Source organism: Amblyomma mixtum, chromosome 6 (genome assembly GCF_055824585.1).
Source record: "Amblyomma mixtum isolate Tamu chromosome 6, ASM5582458v1, whole genome shotgun sequence".
Taxonomy (NCBI): domain Eukaryota; kingdom Metazoa; phylum Arthropoda; class Arachnida; order Ixodida; family Ixodidae; genus Amblyomma; species Amblyomma mixtum.
The window spans coordinates 141,667,749-141,690,575 of NC_143017.1; the positions used below are offsets into that span (position 1 = coordinate 141,667,749).

The window sequence follows — 22,827 nt, forward strand, 5'->3', positions numbered from 1 at the left end:
TAGTGACAGGTGTGCGCTGCATGCATTGGAATTGACAACGTTGGGCCAGAAACGCGGCGCTGAAGCCATAGGCATTCGGCGTTCGTTGCGTTCATTTGCGTTGGCGTTCAACGTTTTACACTCCAATCATTTTAAGGAAGGCTAGCGCGCGGCGAGGCACGCCAGCTGTGCGCAGTGACGTCACTTGCTCCTTGCCCATGCGCAGCACGGCTCTCCAGGAGCCACGCGAAACTGCTCAACCTCGGCCAGTGTAGCGGCTTCGTCAACGGTGCACTGCGAAGGGGCAGCTATAGCCGGATGGTTCTCTCTTACGCTAGCGAAACCCCTCAATACAGGTTGCGTTCATCTGAACACGATGTTCGGTTTGACAGCGAGGTTTAGCAGCCTCCCGTTCCGCCTGATGTAGAGCTGGCATTTTCTCATGCCGACGCTTCGCACGCTCACAAAGACGTCGCATCTGCTGCTAAAGCGAAAAGAAGTTCGCAAAGTAGGACGTGACACACACACACACACACACACACACACACACACACACACACACACACACACACACACACACACACACACACACACACACACACACACACACACACACACACACACACACACACACACACACACACACACACACACACACACACACACACACACACACACACACACACACACACACACACACACACACGCGCGCGCGCGCGCGCGCGCACACCCACACGCACACGCACACACACACACACACACACAACACACACACACACAACACACAACACACAACACACACACACAACACACACACACAACACACACACACAACACACACACACACAACACACACACACAACACATACACACAGAACACACACACACAACACACACACACACACACACACACGCACGCACGCACCGAATAAAATTGTTGCCAACAATAGTGACGCCAGAAAATGATGCAATAATTCCACCAACAAAAAACTACCTTTCCCAATAAAACATTAAAAACCTGATTTGGCTTGTAGGACCAATGTAGTCTACAGAATTCCGTTGACATACTGGAATCCCTACACCGGCCAAAACGATCAGTGTTGTATTAATGTAGCACAGGCTGGCTGTCGAGGCACTGTCAAGAATTGGGAACTTGGCGGCGCATTTTACAAACTGTATGGAAGATTTTGTCCCGCTGTATGATTAGGCGCGTGTCATTTCTTTCGATTCTGACCAGAATGAGCGCGAAATTCTGGAAGCCTGCCTAACTCACTTGGAAAGACAGTCGTGTTTGAGCAAGCCGCCATTATCCCTTTCTTTAGAGATGTAAAATTTCAAGAAATTATCGAAGCTAAAAAAAGCGATGTTTTCTTGTTTTCTTTTTTCAGAAAATTACGAGAGTATGAAAAAACAACGCACAGATTCCTTAGCCAGATTTATTTTTTAGCTTAGAAATAAGTAAGGAATTGCTACAGCAAAAGAAAGTTGGTCCACAGCCTTTTGAGTAAAAAAATGGTGACATATTGCATACAATAGAATAGACTGCTACGAAAAAAAAATGCTAGCTTGCGCACCGTGTCCCACGCTGATGTTCAAGTGCACGTACGCAGTTCTTGCATGCGCCCTTCTACAATCGTGTATTGTAGCTTCGCATGCACATATTGCCGAACGGCAAGTTTCGTTAACATTAGGTGGACGATGTTGAATTCGGAGTAGCCGACATGCGACGGACATCAGCGGTTGGTTGCTACAAATGTTCTCTTGCCATCATGGGGACGGCTACAGATGTGGTAGCAGACTTCCAGATGTCTGCGACTCAGTAAGACGGAATTTTGCTGCGCTTTTAGAGGTGATACCGCGCAGAAAATTCCTTTTGGAAATATTTCCGGTTCTTTTCATTTGTCTGGGCAATGACAAAAAAAAAGAAAGAAAAAGTTGGGCTTTCGCAATGATGGGGTCCTATCAGATATGTGCTTATGGCCTAAGTGAGCGAAAAGCAGGAATTTGACACTTCAGCTAGTAATTGCGTGGTAAAAGAGGGCTAATTTTACCGGTATGAATTATTCAGTGGGATCACTTACCTGTCATTCCAGTTTTCTTCGTGCGGAAGTTCGATAATATGTGCTGCTCCTTAATGCTAAGACGGCGTTTCACCAACCGCTACCAGAACTCTGATGCTCATTGGGGTTGCATTTCGCTCCGCAGCACATCTAGCGAGATACGAACCTTACAGAGAAAACAGTGTGAGAGGCAAAAAAAAAAGGAAAAAACATGTGACGTTGAATAGCTCAAGCATCTGGATGATGGAGTGGAAAGCGGTGCTCCTGTATCGCTTGAGTTCAAAATGCAGCCGTTCGCTCAAGTCAGCAGTTAAACTGAGCGCATATTCAACATAAGGGTGCCGTAATTCCGTAGCCCTATCTCTGCCCGAGAGTGCCGCTTGCGACGTGAGAGGCAGGTCTGCCAATCCACTTATCAGTTTGACACCTAGGCGTACTTTGCTTAGTGATTTCGCTGTTTGATTAGATGTTTTGGGCTAGTTAATTTGCAGCTTAACGCTTATTTAAACTTTAAGCTTTACCGTCTTTGCCAAAAGTAATTGATCAAACTGCTTCGAATATTAGCCGTGCAGCAGAGCACTCATGGCAGACATTGAGCTCTAGATCTGCGCAAGGTAAGGAGAACCATTGTCCTCACCTTTCGAGACCTTTTAATCCGTAGGAGTGCCGTAAGGGTGCCGTAATACAGCTGAAAATAAAAGGCTTTTTCTCGGTAAATGTTGCTAAAAAGAGTGCTTCCCTCTTCCCGGGGAATTATACTCTCGGGTAAAGCTTCTGAACGTCCAGCATTTCTTTATTAGGTGAAGGGCAAGAAAACCATTGGGCATATTAATAGAAATGATATTGCTTTGTAATTAAAACCAGCAAACTAGGAAAATTTTCGTAAGCTGTCTAAGCTTGTAGATATACACACACTCAAGCACACGCAAGGAATCAGGAGCTGAATCGGAAATCATTTCATACACCGTCTAATGCAGCAATGTTGAATTCTTGAGTTTTTCTTGGATGCACAGCAGTTTCTTAGAGGGGTACTGCAGTTTGACTTTTGCATCGCATGCAGCTGATGATATGACGTTTCGTTCGTAAATATGTGATGAAATTGGATTTGAGTAATACTGAGAGGTTTTGACAACCATTGCCAGCCGAAATGAAAACTATAGACACATTTAGTGAGTACTGCATGTGATTCACAAGGCATCTCAATATTAAAGGGACACTAGTCGGAAGAAGGGAACTGAGCAAGACTGGGCGCTGGGTGGACAGGTAATTCCTTGAGAACAGTTCCACTATTTTTTTCGCGTCTAAAGGTAGCTGTGTTGCTGGGAAAATCGCATACGAAATCACCGATATCCTAACGCGTTCGCTAGACCCTGAACCCGGGAAAGATCACCTCATTTGTTTGCCTGTGTTCTCCTGAGCTCTGTGGCGAATCATATGCACGGCTTCCGAGCATTGTTGCCGCTGAGGGCTTGATGTTTGGAACTTGCTGCCTACTACGTCTGCACGCAGGCTGAGTGCAGAAAATGCGAGGTGAAAAACGGAACGCAGTGGTTTTCGACTCGCTTTCCTATGCGTCGTCTTGTGTGCGCTGTTTCAACTATGAGAGTTCAAATTCTTGGATGCGCTCACCGCGTTGCTTTTCTTTTATTCTGACGGAACTTGTCCCTTGACGGGGAAATATCATTGCACAAAAAAGCTGTGAACCATTCGTACCCAATGAAAATTTCACGCCGCCAGGTGCGCTTGTAGGAATCCACGAGGAGTGTTGCCACACGTACTTCGCTTTTACGCAATTTTTGGCTGATCATAGCTTCATTTTTGGTTGAAAGGAAAAAATTGTTATCTTGGGACACTAAGCTATCATTATAGCCTGACTTAGCATTTTGCTTAAGTGTCCCTTCAAACAGCATTCTGGGAAGAGGTAACCCACTGTAATAGAAAGTACGTATTTTTGAAGCAAGCGTTCTTATTGATCATCCATGACAGACCAGGAAACTTGAGCATTCTCATAAGGTTACGGTTAACGTTTCAATTATTTTCAATTGCTTTCATCTTAAATACATCTTTAATTGCCTGCAGTGCGTACAGCGCTAGTAAGCTCCCGGCGAAGCTTCTGAGCGTAATCAAACAAAGACGTTCAAAGCGAACTGCTACAGCGAATATGTTCAAAATGTTTAAACGCAGTCTCCAGCCAGCGCCATTCCTCGGGTATTTCGATGGAAAAACAATTATGCAGTCTCACAGCGACGCAAGCTGTGCGGCAAAGACGTAATTCGTGGTCGTACAAACCAAGAAAACAACACCAACAAGAGGAAGAAGCAGTTCACAAAACTTTTTGTTAAAGTGATTGTCTTCTTATTTTTTATTGAATAAGTGATAAGTTCATTTTGTTGAGTCGATTTGAGAATCTTGTTCTTAATTTTTTAGCGAAGAATTGATGAATTTTTTTGTTGAGGCAAGTTGAGAATGCTTTACCTTTGAATGATAATGGTTTATATAAATAGAGTGGAGTGCACCTCTAGAGACACTGAAGAGCATAATCAAGTCTGTAAAATCCGCATCGCTCTCAGAGGCACATTATGCGAGTATGTAGGCTCGCTACGACTGCCATGCACGAGTGTATGTGTGACAGTACAGAGTTATTCTGAGACGGCCCCCAGCTTCCTTGAAGACGCGGATTAAGGTGATCGTTTTTAACAATGTTTTTATTTTCATTCTGCAGCACTTGACACACTTTGGCGTGATTAACTTTTTCTTCATGGACATTTATTTTTTGTTGTTTCTGCAGCATTAGCTGTACTCGGGGGCATATTGGATAGATTTTCTGGTTAACAGCGCAGATGTAACTGAAAATCCTGTGTTAAATTGCTGGCAAAAAAAAAATAGAAAGCTAAGCAGCTTATACAGGCCTTGAGCACTGGCGAGTGAGCTCTGTGGAAGATGCACCATCTCAGATCGTGTAGCCAGTGTAGACGATTGAGTGTGGTCTCTAACGGGGTTCAGCCCCAGCAACTTTGTCGAGCCCGGACGCGGTCACAGGTGTTTTTTTCTCTTGCTTTTTGTTTTGCTTTCTAAGAATAAGAGAGACATACCTCTAACTATTTGATACACTGCTTCGCTGGTATATTTTTTGCTTGTTGTCCAACTATAGGTACCAGGTTCGGGCTACTTTGTGGATTGTGCCGCTTTCTATATTAACTCTTTTATTTTGTGTATGTTTTACTTTCTATTAAATTTCTTCTTTATGGGGTTACTGCATTGTTCTTGTCGTTGAGTGACATGGATTTGTCACCAACACTGTCGGAACCCCTCATTTTTGCTTTACCACTACCAGGAGCTAATATACTTGGGTAGCTAGATTTTCAGCACCAAAAATGAACCACCCCCACTACCGCCACTACCACCTCCAGCCTGTGGTTGCTCGTTTTGGTCACCCAGTGCAAAAGCAAGTGTTATGTTCAGGGGTAGTGAATCATTGCATTTAAAAAAGAAAATGACCGACAGGGATGCGAGACCAAAGGTCTCTCAAGGAAGAGAGATCAGCATTGAGTCTACCTGTATGCCGGGCAATTCAGCGCCCCTCTGTCGCCAAAGGTTTACTTGGATTTGCGATTTGACTTCTTCAGAATGCCTTCTATGCCGGCGCATTCAATTGACATCTGCGGTCTGCATTAGAGCCCTGCTATACCTTCGACGCGCATATGTATATTTTTTAATTATTGGTTTTGACAGCCGTCCTGCATTAATAAAGATATGGCGCAAAAAATCACAGCTATGTTCAATTCCTCGCGGGAAAACATATTCTTCACCAATCTCGCCGTAATGCACACAAGAACACTGTGGCGGCGACTTTTTTTCACGTTCCTCTGCTGACCATTCGAAGACTGCACAAGACCCGTGACAAAAATCCTAATTCAGTTTTTATTGCTGTGTGTCGAATAGGGTGAAGCTGGCCTGGAAGCCTATTTACACTGTGATGTGCCCTGTGCTATTTGCACTGTGCACGCCGATGCTTTAGGAGCCAACAACGCAGTGATACCCTGAACTGGCATGAAGTGAAGTGATCACGACGGCGCCGTCAAATCTAGACGACAACCAGTTCTTGATGAGCGCTGTGCTACGCACTGTTCAACATATCATCTAAACAAACCGTAAGGCTAACACCCAAGGCCTAGCGTTGCCCTTGAGATGACGTCCACGGGAGAATATCATGTTTTGTCCAGCTAGGCTAGCGTATGCCTTATAGAGTGGAGCTAAATTTAATCTAATTTTTCTCTTAACAGTTTAACTTCTGAATTGTGAAGAAATTGTGTGGGCGATACGGCAGGGCGGATGCAGGCTTCGCAAACTAGCAAAGATTTTCTTGATTCCCTTTCTCGGAATCCATGGCGCACACGTTCCTCTTGTCCCTCCAGTCTTCGGAGATGTAGCGCTAGTTTATTTGTTGCCTTCAATGGTAGGAAAAATTAAATTTCTACAGATGGTGAGGTATTGGCCATAAGGTGGACATACTGACTTCATTCAACAAAACTTCTGACTTCATGTTGCGTATTCTCTAGTGCAGGCTAGTGTTGCGTATTCGCCAAGCTACAGCTGAACTCCGTACCTCAGAGCCGCCACTAGAGCTTAAAATTTCGCAAGGTTGTTTATTTTGAGCAGACATGGACACAAATAGTGAACATTCTTGAAAAATATCCAACTCGGTTCTTATCCCTTTGAGATTCCCATTCGATTTCATTTTTATTTACTTTAATCGCATTCGATTCGGTAGTAAAGCTACAATATTCGTATTCGATTCGGTTCTGAAAAGTATTGTGCGCACACCCCTACTAATCTGTAATTACTGAAACAAAAGCGCAATAAGTTATAAAGAAGAGTTCGTTGATCACATTTTCCACAAATAATAAAGGCGCTGCTATTAGCTTAGCTGCCCTTTGCGGTGGATGCAAATGCCACAAAGAAAACAAACGGTTTACCCGCTCAAATGCGGTGGTGCTCCGTACTGCTGAGCACTGTTTCTTGAGTTGGGAACTAGTAGCCGCCGTCCGCGGTGTTTTCGGCGGTGGTGAAGTCCAACCATGCACTTGTTCTGATAGTTTGGTGCAATTCAGGAAACAAATCTAGGTCAAACTGCATGCACCACTACCGCTACAGCTTGGCCCAGAGCGCGAAACCATGTTTTCCACAAATCCTAAGCGTCTTTTTTTTTTTTTTGCGTTAACAATGTCAGATTGTTGCTTGCTTACTGCAGGTTGAAAGGCAGGATGGCGTGCATGAGGTGTAGCTGTGAGTACCTATAGAAGGTGCTGTGACCGGATACATTTCCAGTACTGTTAGGTCCTGCTTGTTTGATCCCATGAACGCAGGGCGATTAGGACTGTGGACAGCGATGCAAAGATAATTAAAAAACTGGAACCATGTTGTCGTTTAACTGCTGAAGGAGAATGTCCCTAGAGGTATGTACACAATACATCACCGGAGGAAGCCTTACGGTTCTTTTTTCTCCGGACTGAAGAAATAGAAAACAAGAAATGTAAGCTTTATGTGTCCAGCTCTTTTGTCAATTTCATGGCCGTTAGCCTTCCTCTGCCATGACTTTCGTTCCGCAGAATTCTTTCAATAACCAAAAAAATGCCTTTTTTAGGAAAATAACTTCTCTACGCACACCGAATTTGTCAAGACAACACCTGAAAGGCATTCTTATCGAGCGCTATTGCCATTCTTTAATTATTGCTTTTCGTTTCTGGATACGTAGTATTATGTTTTTCAAGAAATGTGAACACATGGAGTCGACGCAGAAATGTACTTCACCCCCATGAACGCAACTTCTTTTTTTTTCGATATCTGCCGGTGATGTTCACCCGAAAATTACACCGAGAGCATAATTTTCAGAAATTTTTGCCCACATACTCTGAAAAGAAAAGCAGTAATATGTTTCAGGCTTCGAAACTATTGGCCTAATACGTAATGAAAATTTTTACCATAACCATACTGCAGGGTGTAGAGCCGGAGCCTATTGCTACTTGAGGGGCACTTATAAATAAAGCACTCGTGCTCCGTGGTACCACCACAACCGTACCGCATAATTTCTGTTTTTACAATTTTCATCATTTTCCCTCCATTCCGTTCATTCGGAGCTGTTGCCTATAACCTTACGTATTTGTTGCAAGCTGCATTGTTTTTAAACGCATTGTTCAGCGAACTTCAACCTATGTGTTTTATACAGGGCTCATGTTCGGCTATTCAAAAACAAACTATAAGAAAGCAAGACCAGTAATAGAAGAAGGGTAAATTCAGCACAGTGTCCTCGTCGAGCCTATCTGTCGAATCGGCTGGACACAAAACATCGAGGAAACCGGACATGAATGTGACAATGCCAAGAAAGGTATAATGAAAAAAAAATATCGCAGACGCTGAAAACTCTAAACAAGAAGCCAATAAACATGGTTTACGGGCCCTGTGCCATGAATTGAGAACATTATAAGCAAGATAAAAAGAAAACCTTTAATTATACATGCTCAGATCAGGTACAACTGCAAAATGAGTGCGCAAAAGAATGCGCAAAGGCATTAAGCTGGACATATATCGATGACAATCAATTATAAAGGCGTATGCAACAAGAAACATATAACGGTTATATAAACGTTTTCTTGTTATGATCCACTCGCATGCCTCTCAGCTTCTGAAAAATCGCGTTCTACATCAACCTTTCGCTCATGCTGGTTAGTGCAGCACCTCACGTATGCACATTCCTGTGGGCTACAGCGAGCATGAGCAACGCTTAGCTTTCTGCGTCTTGAAAAAAACACCAGCTTTTTCCTTCATCATTTTGCGAGAAGGTTCAGTGCACTGGATGGAGCTGGCGTCTTCAACGTCCAACTTAAAACGGTTGGTTTTATTGTCGAAGGTCGGAGAACGGCGTTCTAAGTTTAATGACTTTCGCCCAGGAACAAAAGAAAATGAGCTGCTGCGCGAGAATATAAGTGCCGCGAAGTCGATCCCGCTGTGTGAGGGTGAACAACTGGCAAGAAACAAAGAAATGCAGATAGAACGGGCTGGAGCTTTAGCACAACTGCTACTCCGGAACTTGTGCTCCGACCTTCATGCGGAACTTTCACCTAAAAAAATTCGTGAGGCTGTTCGGTGTGATTCACGAGGGTGGGAAGAAAAGCATCGGCAAGCATGCTTTTTCTACGTTAGGATTCGAAAACATGCATAAAAATTAACATATTTAAAACAATTAACATTATTTAACATATAAATTTCGAAGATAATAAAGAAAACGAGTGTCAAATGCAATATATTATATAATGCTATAACATTTGGTGATTGTTTAAAAGGTACGGCCTGAGGGATGCCCTGAAGGTTAATCAAGAGCGCCATGGCTTGATGCTAAATGGAAGCTCATTGCAGAGCTAAATCCCGATCAAACCAACAGTTAATTGCCTATTATTTACACGAACCTCAAGGAGTAAAAACTTGCTTGAATTGAAAAAATCGGCTTGATTTAGCGTTGCTCAGATGTTTTGAAATTATATTAAGAAGACTAAGGGTGTTTATGAGACGCTTCGCTGTTATCCTTGTTATACAACTGTGTAGAGAGTGGTAAAACTGACACAGATGAAGTGTTATCTGCAATAACGGACCTTTCAAGTGTCTGTAGTGTAAACACAGGCTTTGTGACTGTACAGGAAAGAGTAACACAACTTTAATTTTTGTAGGGTTTAGCTGATAAGAAATCAAGTTTTTGGCATGAAAGTAAACAAATTCGTGATGTATAATAGGGTCGCCAGTGGATTAGAACACCTACTGTTCATGACCTTCTTGTCACCTATAAAATCATGAAAAGTTATCATTGAAAATGCCGGCTGTCTTCATTTCGTGTGCATGTTCGGATGTCGCTGTATTGTCAGCTTCCAACAAATGGGGTCGAGACATTCGCAGGAGAGCGGTGTGTAAGATGCAAACTATCCTTTCGGCTTAGTTTTGTGCAATATATGGATAACTAAAACATCTGAAGAGCGCTTCTGAAACTCGATAATTAGGACTAATCCTGTAATTTCGCAGCATTTGCTTTAAAGAGGTGTCTTCCGCTTCTCCCATACACACCTAGTATAGACGCCGAGGCGGTCTCAAGACACCGCATCTCCCATCGCCCCTTAAAATTAGTAAACGCAGGGTGTTTTTCACTGACAGGGCCCTCACTCACTCACTCACTCACTCACTCACTCACTCACTCACTCACTCACTCACTCACTCACTCACTCACTCACTCACTCACTCACTCACTCACTCACTCACTCACTCACTCACTCACTCACTCACTCACTCACTCACTCACTCACTCACTCACTCACTCACTCACTCACTCACTCACTCACTCACTCACTCACTCACTCACTCACTCACTCACTCACTCACTCACTCACTCACTCACTCACTCACTCACTCACTCACTCACTCACTCACTCACTCACTCACTCACTCACTCACTCACTCACTCACTCACTCACTCACTCACTCACTCACTCACTCACTCACTCACTCACTCACTCACTCACTCACTCACTCACTCACTCACTCACTCACTCACTCACTCACTCACTCACTCACTCACTCACTCACTCACTCGCTTTTTTCCTCAAGTATTATACTGGAGAAAATATTGTTTCAATCTGTGAACCTGAAAATTGCGATGAACAATTTAACGCGTTGATTTCAATGAACAGGAAAATGAAAAAAATTTTGGAGCATGACGAAAAAAAAAGCACCAGTAAACCTGATTTATCCTCATCTATTTGATATCAAAAATTCTCCGAAAAAAAAGCATTGCAATTTTGTGCCCTTAAATTGCGTGCTGCGTATTTTTCGGGAACTGTTTGTCAACTGCGTTCTTTATTCTTATGTTGTATTTAAAGTGAGAATAATTTCTTCCAGTGAGACCAGCATTAGGAAAAGTGAATAAGTTGCTGGAAACTTGAGGCCCCGGAGCTCGAAAAGAAAACTGAAAATTTTTTCGGTAGAGTAAAATAGAACGAGCAGTTTTTGTTTAAAAATCACAAGCGCGAACAGCGACTTAATCTTTAAAGTAAAATTTTTCAGTTTTGTTTTCGACCTCCGGGGCCTCAATTTTCAAGCAAGTTATTCACTTTTCCTACTGCTGGTCTCGCTGGAAGAAATTATTCTCACTTTAAATAGTTCCTGAAAACTCCCGCAGCTTCATCAAATGCGCAGAGAAACAGGCGTCGACGCGAGAAGCTCAAAAGCGTCAGCCCGTCGCCACGCTAGCCTTGGTAAAGGATGCAAGGCGCGTAGGCCACCTAAGCACCCTTGAAGGGAGTTACTCTTTTGCTGTATCGTGTGCGGCCGCGGCGTCTCGTTGTTATACTTGCGTACATGTGCGAAAGAAACGACGTGAAGTTATGGAGGGCAGCCGCAGACCGCCAAAAAAATACCTGGTCGCGCACACACACCTAAAAATTATTGGCGACCAAGCGAGCGTGTCGCCTTCAGTGCGTTGTGTGTTGTCGTGAACCAAATCGAGCAGCAGTAGCACTCAAGCGTATTTCTTTCGACAACACATCTGACCGAAAAATTTCACGCGACGCGCCATGCTCACGGGTTGTCGTGTGTTTGTTGACTAACTAAGCACAAAGTATGATCACAGAGCATCGACGCTTGTGATAGGCTCTATAGTGGCCGTTGAAATTTATTCATACGTGAATTAGTTTCTGAGCGTTTTGAGATCAGGACATGTTTCTGCGGCTATAGTCTTTCGTTCGACTGCCGGCAGGGAATGCACGCGTAAGATGGCTTAACCTTTTCCGTGGAAGCGCGTGTACTATTATTACATATTTAACAGGATGTCACGTCTCTATACTGCAGCTTCACCACAGACAACGAGTACTCGAATAACTGGTGCGACAATATCGCCACGATTTACGGCGCATCACTTACTGCGTATACATGCGTTATGACAAGCGCTTGGAGACTTCTGTTTAATGAGTCAAATGCGAGGTGATGGTGCATGCATATGGCACCTCTCAGGTATTTTTTTTTTTCATTTCCTAAACCATATCCTCCTTTCCAGAGCGCATGAACATGAAAGATCATGCGCTGCTATCGCGCTTCCCACGTGGAGGACATGCTTGCACGTGCGTGGTTGAGCGCGTAATCGGCGCTGGCATCTACGGCTGCTCTCCAGAAAGGCCTTAAACACCACTTAGTATCACCGGGGCTCCCGGACTCGACAGCCGAAATTTTTGTGAATCGGAATTAATTGAGCGTAAGTGAAGGTTAAGTGAGTCAAGTACGAACCGAGGATTTGTGTAATTGTGAGTACGGAAACAAGATACGGCCATCGCACATACACGCACACAAAATAAAGAAACCTGGAAAGCTGCCTCACAAGACGCCGTTGGAGACGACACCGACGATCTGCACTGTGAGCTCGCCGAAATAAGCGCCTAGGTCTCACTAGAGACCGATGAAAACTTCGCGAGAAGCGTCGTGGTTCTTGTGGTCCCTATAAAAATTGCCGCGCGCGCTCCACTCTACCCGAACTGCCCGAGCGCAGCCAGCGCTAAGTCGTACACTGGCGAGTCGGGGTGCCCGTTGGCATGCCAGAATTGCCCAGCTAACAAAAAGCGAACGCTCTCCGCAGCTATCCGAAGTGCGCCAAGCAATTCGAGAAAAACAAACGCCTGTCTCCACACTGCGTGGACAAGGTGGTGGTGGTGTAAACTTTATTGGCCATGACAAATTACAGGTGGGGGGCAGAGCCCCCTCATGGCCTGCGGGAGGGGCCCACACAATGGGTTCCTCCCTTACAAATGGTGTGCCAGACCCTGGAGGGCCAGCCTGTTAGAGGCACTGGTGATGGCGAGTCGTTGGTCTTGGAGTGCTGAACTGGACATGAGCTGTTCCCAGTAAGTGAGTTCCACCTCTGGGGGAGGGGGGTGCGGGTAAGTGGAACAGGTGAGCAGAACATGCAGGAAGTCGCCTGGTTTGCCGCATAGTCGGCAGGAGGAGGAGAATAGGTCAGGGAAGCGTCCGTGCATGACTATCGGGTATGGGAGTGTGCGAGTTTGAAGCCTGCGCCAGAAAGTTGATTGCGTGGTTGATAGCGAAGGGTGAGGAGGTGCGTATATCTGTCTGTTGGAACGATAGTGTTGTAGGATGTCACTGAAATTTAACAGGCACTCCCCTTCGATGGAGGAGGCGTTGTGCTCACCCGCCCGGAGGGTAAGATCTCGGGCGAGGGCATGCGCCTCCTCGTTTCCGGGTAGTCCGGCATGTGCTGGCGCCCAGATGAGCGTTACGGTTCTGGAGGGATTCCAGCGTCGGAGTATGCTGCTGGCTTGCCGAGAGATACGACCAGTGCTATAATTTAGGATTGCTGTTTGCGAATCGGATATAATTTTGGTAGCGGCTGAAGAGGAGATGGTTAGAGCGATAGCCGCTTCCTCTGCCGTGGTTATGGATGAGGTAAGAATGGTTCCTGCCGTGATGGGGCGGCCGTCACTGCGAACAGCCACTATAGCTGCCTGTGCGCCTGATGCGTAGAGCGAGGCATCAGTATATGCTACATTGGGATCCTCTCCGTAAACTCTGTGTAGTGCTAAGGCCCGGGCCTCTCTGCGCTTTTGATCGCGCTCCGGGTGCATGTGTTTAGGTAGGGGGGGGGGGGGGGGGGGGGGGGGGGTATCTGAACTGCAGCTCTTATGGGAGTGGGGATTGTGTCAGTGCCGGGTATAACGCCGACAGGCGATATGCGTGGACAACGGGGCAAACCGCCGCAATCCATGAGATGAGTAATCGAAGAGGCCCACTGCATGCACTTACGTGTAACCAGGTCGCATGGCCTTTCGCTGCTTGTATGCTCGCCTGGCTACAAGGAATGGTATGCCCGTTTACATAACAGTGGGCAGCTAGCCGCCTGCGTGCCCTATGACCGGCAGATGAACATACGGTGGTGTTATTTATTCACGAGACCCAAATTCGAGCGCAGATGCTTTGAGAAAAGGCGGTAGATTCGGGGTAGATTTATGAACTACACAGCTGCTGGTAGAAATATTTCGGTGATTTGAGCGCGTGGCCGATAGTTCAAATGATTGTCTTTAGGCAGGCGGCCTGATTATCATCAAGTTGATTTCCAGTTCATCCTCGGCACGGTAACATTACCATGCGCTAGATCATGCACTCTTCATTAAATTATTGTTGCGAGCCAGGTGCTTTCGGTGACGCTTGTTTTTTACTGCACTAACACTCAAGCCCACATTCTCACGAAAAACCTTTTGTCGTTCCGGTCCTCCGGTCAACAGGTGTTTGCCACCTGCCACGGTGGGCAGGTCACAAGATCATATACTCCAGGTGGCAGGTGCGCCACCTGCTTTTCCGCTCACACCACCCCCTCCGACGACGCCGGACTTTCTGCAGAACGGGAGACGTGACTGATATGCATGTACAGAACGATTGTAAGACACATTTTTTCCGTTATCTACTCTGCTTCATCCATGCTATGCAAACACACACAGCACAAATATGCACTTGATGTACGATTTAAATCACATGGCAATATCATGAATAACAAAGCATAAGAACGATAAACGATCGCCACACAACGCTAGCGCACTTTATTCGCATTTCGCCTACGTAAAGTAACCATCATTTTTTTTTTTGCTTTGGGAATAGTGCACGCGGAAACCTTTTTAATGAAATTTTGCGCTGCTTTCTTGGCAACTGGAAGACGACATATGTGACCGAAGTTGAGCGACAAACTATCGCAGTGCCACAGTGGCAATGGCGTTTGGGTTTTTTTTACCCCATTCCAGAGGTTCGGAAGCGCCAAAGCGGCTGGATTTCAGGGCAGACAGAAAGCAAACTTTTGCCCGCGTTAACAACCTCTAGGTGGTACAAAGTACTGCAGTGCTCTCCTTTATGTCATGCACGCAATATTGTGTCGCCATTTTAAAAGAACATTAATCAAGCCTTGTGATAGCGGAGCGCTTTAGAGCTAAGTTTTCTGAAAACGCACTCAACATGCTTAGCTAGAAGCAGGGAATGGTAGGCAGGCCTCACTAATCTAAATCACAGGTCCTTATGTGCAGCCTACCATAAACATTTTGCGAAGGATGTTGCGGCTGTGCGCATTGATGGATAAGGGCTGTGTTATGACTCCTAGAGCAATGATGTGCTGTTGCTTACATTACCAGGCTTAGGCATGAAAGCATTATCCATTACTTATTATCAATAGCTGCTTAGTCTGTAGTGAAAAGAAGTCTTTGCAGTTAGCTCGTATGGGTAAAAATTTGAGTGCTCACAACTCCTACTGTCTCTTAATAACAAGCAAAACAGCTGCGATTGAGGTCCAGGAGAAAATTACTATCGCTTGAGATGATTTGCAACAAGTAGGCTGCGCTATTTTAATCATTTTAGTTCTCGAAGAATTATTACTTACGAGCAATAGTTTTTGCAACTTAAAACGGCTGCAGGGAGCGGAGTAGATTCTGTGAAGATTCAGGCATTGCAATTGCGCTGTTAATGAAAGTTGCGAAAATTCCATTTTTTCCGCCTACCCGACGCGGTAGCTAATGGCTTTGGCATTCGGCTACTGGTTCCAAGCATGCTGGATCGAATCCTGGCTGCAGCTGCGGCCGCCATATTGCGATGGGGGCGATATGCAATAGCGCCCGCGTTTTGTGCGATGTGAGCGCAAGCTGAAGAACTGCACGGGGTATAAATTAATCCCGAGTCCTCTTCTACGACGTCCCTCATAAGCCATTGCTTCGCTTCGGGACGTTAAACTCCAACGATGACAATTCACTACTTCTTCTGTCTGCTTTGTGCCATGCGAGTTTTTGTTTCATGCGTCTGGGCATGGGGGGCAAAAAATATTGACCGTGTCACACGAACCTGGCAAGAGGGCTACGTGCATCCTCGAGATACGTAGGGGAGCTCTAGCAGTCGAACGCATAGCGCAACGCTCGTAGTACATGTCACCTGACAGCGGGGCTTCCTTGGGTTTATGTTCCGCGAGTTCAACAATAATCATCTTAAGGCGAAGGAAATACTAACATGATAAGACGACGACCAGTTGGAACTAGACTGGTTTAGTTATAAGCCGGCTAAGGGCAACAAAGTTTAGTTGGACGGGCACCTATGGTAGTATGTAAAGGAACGTCCCACAAATCGGGCAGGGTTTGGTAGTAATAAGCCCGATGAAAATAAAAATCACGCATACGACGTCTTGAAAACGTATCAAGGGGACTAGGCTGCCGTATTTAAGTCGCAGATTGAAGTTTACTTTCTTATTTAAGAATCAAGACCATTGTGGTACCTGAAATTTTTCTCAGAAAGCCAGAAATGATGCGTATAGAGGATATGACGTTAATCGTGTACGATGTGACGTAAAGACAGCCTGAAATGTATAGTTGAAGCATAGGAAAAAAGAAGATAGAAGAGTCAAACACCATGGACACGACGTCTCGCCATAGTATATCGGTCGCACATGTGACTTATCGTTCACTACGGGGAAGAGCGTTGACTCTGGTCGGACTTTACCACATGGTGTGTATATGTACATGTGTTAACTATTGTTCTCAAACGTTGATTGTAGGTATGCCACAGAGAAATAACTATTTGAATTTATGCGACAATAACAGGCGCAGAATCTAACCATTTTTTGGAAGCCCCTGCTAAGGTCGACACCTAAGCTGGCAGCCGGGAGTGTTTCGTCACACGAAATCCGACACATGGAACGGGTATGATATCACGAGACGTCTGGCTGGCGTAATGCACCCAAATACCGGCAGACAGTCGCAATCTAGAAAAGCTTTTTTTTTTTGCTCTTTATTTACTGACGTCGTTTTGACAACGAAGGCATTTCCATTGACGTCATCAAGCCTTGAACGAGAAACAATTCTCCATTTCAAAAATGCATTGCTTTCTTGGGGCTACCGCCTGTGATAATTTTTCTGTGGACTTCATTCTTGCAGATAATATTAAAGAATATTAGCATAGCAGAGCCGTACTACCGTAGACGCACACCGGATATCCGGATGTGTGCTGCGCACGCGCAGAGGCAGATGTGTGGCCTAAGTGGCTACGCGCCTGTTTCTCGGTGATACCTCTACGCTAGCACGCACGTCTATGCCGTGCTAAAACTCACTATTAGGCCTTCACGAAAAGACGCTAATATCTAATGACTTCGCTACTTTTTGTTCCTTCCTTTAGATACTAAGAAGCATGCAGAAACACATTGGAGTAGTACTAAGTGCAGTGTGCACAGACCCATTCGCGAAAACATCTCGGCTATGCGCCTAGACGGAACGGAGCTTAGCAGTAACGCTGAATGCAAGACTTCATCGCGCACTTCGACAGATGCATATGAGAATGTCGATGTTCGTGAGTAGCAAACATTCCCGTGCCCGCTGGTATGCTGGTTTAAGAGTCATTGAATGCAACTGGCAACAACAAGCAGTACAGATGCACACACAGAAGGACCATGCAGTCATGTTTCGTCTTCTTGTGTGTTCCGCCATTGCTTGCGTTGCTTGCCATGATACGTTGCATCTATTTCGTTCGAATTTCGTTTTTATTACACACTTAGATCTTTTCTTGAACACACGACCCTTATAATTCACTTCTGGCCACATGCATTCACGATATTGCGGTAGTTATCTCGGCAGAAAGTATCCCACAGATTCGCTACCTCCGAAAAATGTTTTGAATCGCGGGTCTATGTCTCGTGCATCGGCTAGCCTTCGCAATGTTCCAGCTATCCACAACGTTAATCAATCTATTTTTAGTAGCAATCAGATAGACCGCATGCACATACATAACAAGCAGGGAGGATGCAAACCGGATTTGCCCAATATGGAGCTCCTATCTAAATTAACAGAGTAAATAGAACATGGGGTGGAGGAGGTCTTTTACGTCCCCGAAATTGGCAAGAAGTGGGTAACCAAACTGTTCATTTCTTTTGACATCAAAGAAAAGTGTGCTTCAAAAGCACCTTGATTTATACCTACCATAATCGGATAATTGTTTCACAGATAATATCTTTAATAGCTTTATTAGAATAGCAGTCTTACGGCGCAAAAGCCACGGTTTGGGTGTCACCGCCCTCCACTGTATCCTATCAGGGTCACGCGTTGAACTCTCCGCTTGCGTCACAGCAGAGAAACAAGATTTAGAACTACTTCATATGAACATCCGAAACCACGTTTAACGTGCCCAATATTATTGATTGCATTTTTTTCATAATTTCTTTCTATTTCCTTTAACGTCTTCTCTGAAGCTCGTTCCTCGACACAGATTAACATGCCGGTGTTGTAAAACACACTGGAAAAATAATCACTTTTCTTTGAAAAACATTTTGTCAACTCCGAAAACCTGCACTGGTAAGATACCTTCGCCAAGCCTTCAACATTCCAAAGTAGTTACACATTGGTCTTCTTCAACAGACAAGTTACGGAAACCACAAGAATGCACGCTTAGTCCGGATGGAGGGTAAACATATAGCCTTGGTCAAAAGTGTTCTGGCTGCATGGTTTTCATGTGGAACGTTTTGCGAAGTGCTTTCATCGCCCCTAAACGACAAGAAACATGACGACTCTGGCTATCGTCTCGCCGTGGAGATTTAGAGCACGATAGATGTCATTGGTGCGGCACTGCACACCTGTAAAGCCCGAGGTTCTCTCAACCGGGCACCGTCGGCCTCCGACCTGGGGTTCTCGCGGGAGCGCATGCACTCATTCAGTGAAATGACGCAGGCCTGCAAAGCCGAGCGTCGGCTCTACCCTCCACCTCATCTCTCCCTTGATCATTATCATCAGAAACTTTGGAGGCGGCTCTAAACACACACTTTACCCTATCCTTATATACGCTCGCGCTATCACCAAGACTACACAAACCCCTCCTGTACCCTCTGCTACCACCCCAAAGCCACTCTCGACCATATCCTTTTCCTCTGCCCGGCGGATCCTCCCTCGCGGGGCCTGGAGCACCTTACCACTTGGGAGGCTTGGGAGACCCTACTGCGTTCTGAGGACCCGGCCAAGCAAGCCATCGCCACCACCCGGCCTGCCAGCGTCATGTTGTTGTTGTTGTTGTGACTGAGAGAAGGATGAAAAGGAAATTGCACGGGCCTGCTACTGGCTCTAGCCAAGCCACCACCGCTGCCAACGTGCAGATAGAGGAGAGGTAAGAGATCAGAGGAAAGAGAAAAAGGCATGAAAAGACGCGCGTCGCAGCAACAACTGCGTCCGCCGGAGCGGACGCTGCTGAAAAAATCAGATAAGCGGCCGAAGCCGCGCTCGCCGAAGCGATGTCAGATACTCATCACTCCCCTGCCAGCGTCATGAGCCTCCGGGACATGAACGTTTGAGTGCAGTGGGGCCGTGCGGGGGCCCACGGACCTATGTGTCCCAAACTCCCCAGTTGTAAATAAAGTTTTCACCACCACCACCACCTGTAAAGCACGACATGCGGCCAGAATCGCTCTTTACCAAAGAGTGCGCATGCAAAAGTAAATATAGGGGTATACTGCCACGTGTTACATGTATGTTGCCCATCCAGCCCTTGGGATTTTCTTTTTTGTCGACCAGTACTTCTAGATACCGCAGTTTAATCACGGTCTCTAATACATCCACGTGGGAATTGATGTCTCGAGATTCAATGCATCGAGCACTTGTAAAAGCGAGCCAACACTAAAACAGCTATGTGTCCATTGAGGTGCAGTGCATGCGAACCGCAGTAAAGCGGTAAATTTCCCCGCACTTTTCAGTAGCGGTGTGCGAATATCAAATTTTTCGAATACGAATCGAATACGAATACTTGGTTCCGAATATCGAATCGAATATCGAATAATCAAGAACAGATGCATTTAACCACTACAAAACGTTTATTTGAGCACCCAAGAACATCACACTTCAACTGTCGATGATTAAATGAATACAAAAGGTGTGTGTGGCTGCACAAAAAGCAGCAAAACCTCGAAGAGTGGAAATATCAGAGATGATGGATAGTACACAGCACTGATTAAGGCTAGCTTGCCATAAGCACAAAAGCGCGTTGCTGGGATGAACATAAAAGGTTATCGAGAAGGAAAAAACCCGCTGCTCCACATGGTCAGGCAGAAGTATTTCCCTTAACGACTCCTCCAGTCACAGAAAATGCCCCCCCACTTGGCACTGAACTGGCACGTATTGCGAGGCACTTCGTGCACAGCTCTGACTATACCAGCTTCGCAGGTATAGCCACAATGAAGCTCATCGCAGTCAGCTACGCCATGGCCCAACGTTACGCATAGCTCTAGGCGCCGCCGTGTTGTTATGTCTCTGTCGAAAGGGCTTGCGGACCGATATGAACGCCGGTGCTCACAAAATTACGAGGAACTTTAGCGGCTAAAGTGGTGAAAGGCGAAAGCCTGAGTGCTGCATTCTGCTACGCGATTGTTCACTTCACATTTTGTTGGTGCATTAATTAACTGCCAATTAATGACGCTTAAGCTTCGCCTTCAGGAGTGGAACATGACAGCGTGTTGTAGCGCTGCCAGGCAGTCCACGGAACGCCACCACCCGTTCGGCGCGATGCCTAGCCCTTTGAACGCAACGCTTTTTGAGGAAAGGAAATGGCGCTGTAATTGTCTGTCGTCTCGGTGGACACCTGAGCCGCACTGTACAGGAATGGAGGAAGTGTGAGTGAAAGAAGAAAGAGGGGCCATAGTGAAGGAAATGAAAATTGTATTTGAGGAAAGGAATTTACGCATTAACTGTATACATCAGAGCCGTAGGGAATATACGGCTCTGGTATACATATCTCAGTAGAAACTAGTCGAAAATTGTATTTGAGGAAAGGAAGTTGCGCAGTAACTGTCTCACATATTTCGGTGGACACCCGTCAAAATTCGCGCGTGGTGACGTCACGACAATTTTGACCAATCTGAAACGCGGACAATTACGCCTTGCTCGTCGGTAAATTGGTTTTTGAGGAAAGGAAATGCATCTGTCTCTCATATCTCGGTGGACACCTAAACCTCGCCGTAACGGGAAGGGAGGAAGATGGGAGTGAACGAAGACACCGTATTCACTAGACGCACCTTTGTTCATTTGAAACCATCGAGCTGGCATGGCGGAGTGGTAGCGTGCTCGACTCGCACTCCGGAGACCGGGGTTCGATTCCCGAGCTCGGCCAATTTCTTACTCGGTTTTATTTATTTATATGGTTTGACTAGAAAGGTTAATTGGACTAATTGGTAAAGTAAGCATTAACTAAACTCAGTCAAACTTACTTGGAGCATCACTATACGATCCCTTCAATTGGTTGCATGGTTAGTAGCCAAAGTACAATTGGCCCCGTTTGAAATTCGCGCACTGTGACGTCACGACCGTTTCGACCAACTGAAAAGCGTGACATTTCTGTCGACAGCTCCTGCTTACAACGATGAGGCATTAAAGGCTTCCGCCTTAATAGAATATTCGGCTAGATACGTATATTCGCGTTGGATCGAATATTCGAAACAACACGAATACTTGGATTTCGAATCAAATACGAATACTAAAGATATAATATTCGAACTATATTCGAAAATTTCGAATATTCGCACACCCCTACTTTCCAGCCTTCGCAAGCAGAGATAGCAGAGTGTGTAACTGAGCTCGGAACGCCGGTCTTATAACTGATGGGAATGTATTGTAAAGATCTGCTATTTTATATCACAGAAGAAATTCGTGTTACACGGTCTTGCTTCCCGCACAACTTTCCGCATAGTACTCGAATACGACTACAAAGCCACACTACGAATATGCAATGGGCACAAAGTTTGCAGCGAGCACTGTACAGCCTACCCTTTAAAGCGGTTTCGGCTCTCGGGCGCCGTTTAGTAAATGTCGTTTCTCTGATTCACAATCAAATAAGATGACTCCTTGGAAGACGCACCTTTCGATAAGGTTGCTCTACCTAAGGTAAACAGGGAGAATAGCTCTGTTAACAAATGCAAACAGATAACTTTGTGTTGCACTTATGCCTGCGCAGTATTTTCAAGAGTTAATGAAAGGTTTGCTACCGGGAAAAAAAAAAAATCTATGTCTGCAATCTGTAGTTCTTCAGTAGTTTTCGTCATTGTGCATTGTATTCCGCAGGGTTCTTTGCAGCACCTTCACCGGACTTCGGTCTTCACATTAGTATGAAAGATAAGCTCACCTTTCTCAAACTGGCGGCTCGGGCGATCTGGAGTGCAGGATGGCCTACGTTCGTTCTTGATACCCATTTTGAGGATCCTTAGGAGAGTTCTATTGGTCTTTAGCTGAAGCAGGCAGGAGGACTCCGCGGGAAGCTACCCCGCTCCCGAAGAGCCGGACTTAAATAGACCCGCTTTGCGGGAGATCTGCAATATTAACAACAAGGAGAACAGCGGCACTGTTTCCCGCTGTGCCTACTTTGCCTGCTCGTCTCTCGTAAAGTATGCTGTAGTGTGCAGTCCACGCTGCTGCCAAGATGGGTCTTCGTACTTCTCCCGCGGTGAGCAACGAGCTAACAATCACGTCGGTCTCCTTGAAATCAAAGCCCGCGTGTTATCTTCTTTTGCAATTCTCTCTTTCTCTCTCTCTCTGTCCCACTTCTGCGCCTCCACAAGTATCGTCATGTGATCGAAAACCTGCCGATGCTCGAGAAAAAGTATAGAGTGATTTTCAAGTGCGACTGATAAGAGCCCGAGTAGCCCCGCGGTGATCTGTGTTCGAGACCGACCACCATCCTCCAGAGAACGGGAAAGAAAAAGGGTGGC

At 45.6% G+C, this 22,827-nt stretch overlaps 1 protein-coding gene across 1 annotated transcript in view; it reads right to left on the reverse strand.

Annotated features, from left to right (window-relative positions):
- Positions 1 to 22,827, reverse strand: part of LOC149340646 (solute carrier family 2, facilitated glucose transporter member 8-like) — a 31,341-nt gene extending 8,514 nt beyond the window's left edge. The window contains exon 1 of the mRNA XM_089549477.1: positions 22,245 to 22,827. Coding sequence (XP_089405603.1) covers positions 22,245 to 22,311 — 67 coding nt within the window. The 5' untranslated portion in view covers positions 22,312 to 22,827. The remainder of the gene's footprint in view (positions 1 to 22,244) is intronic.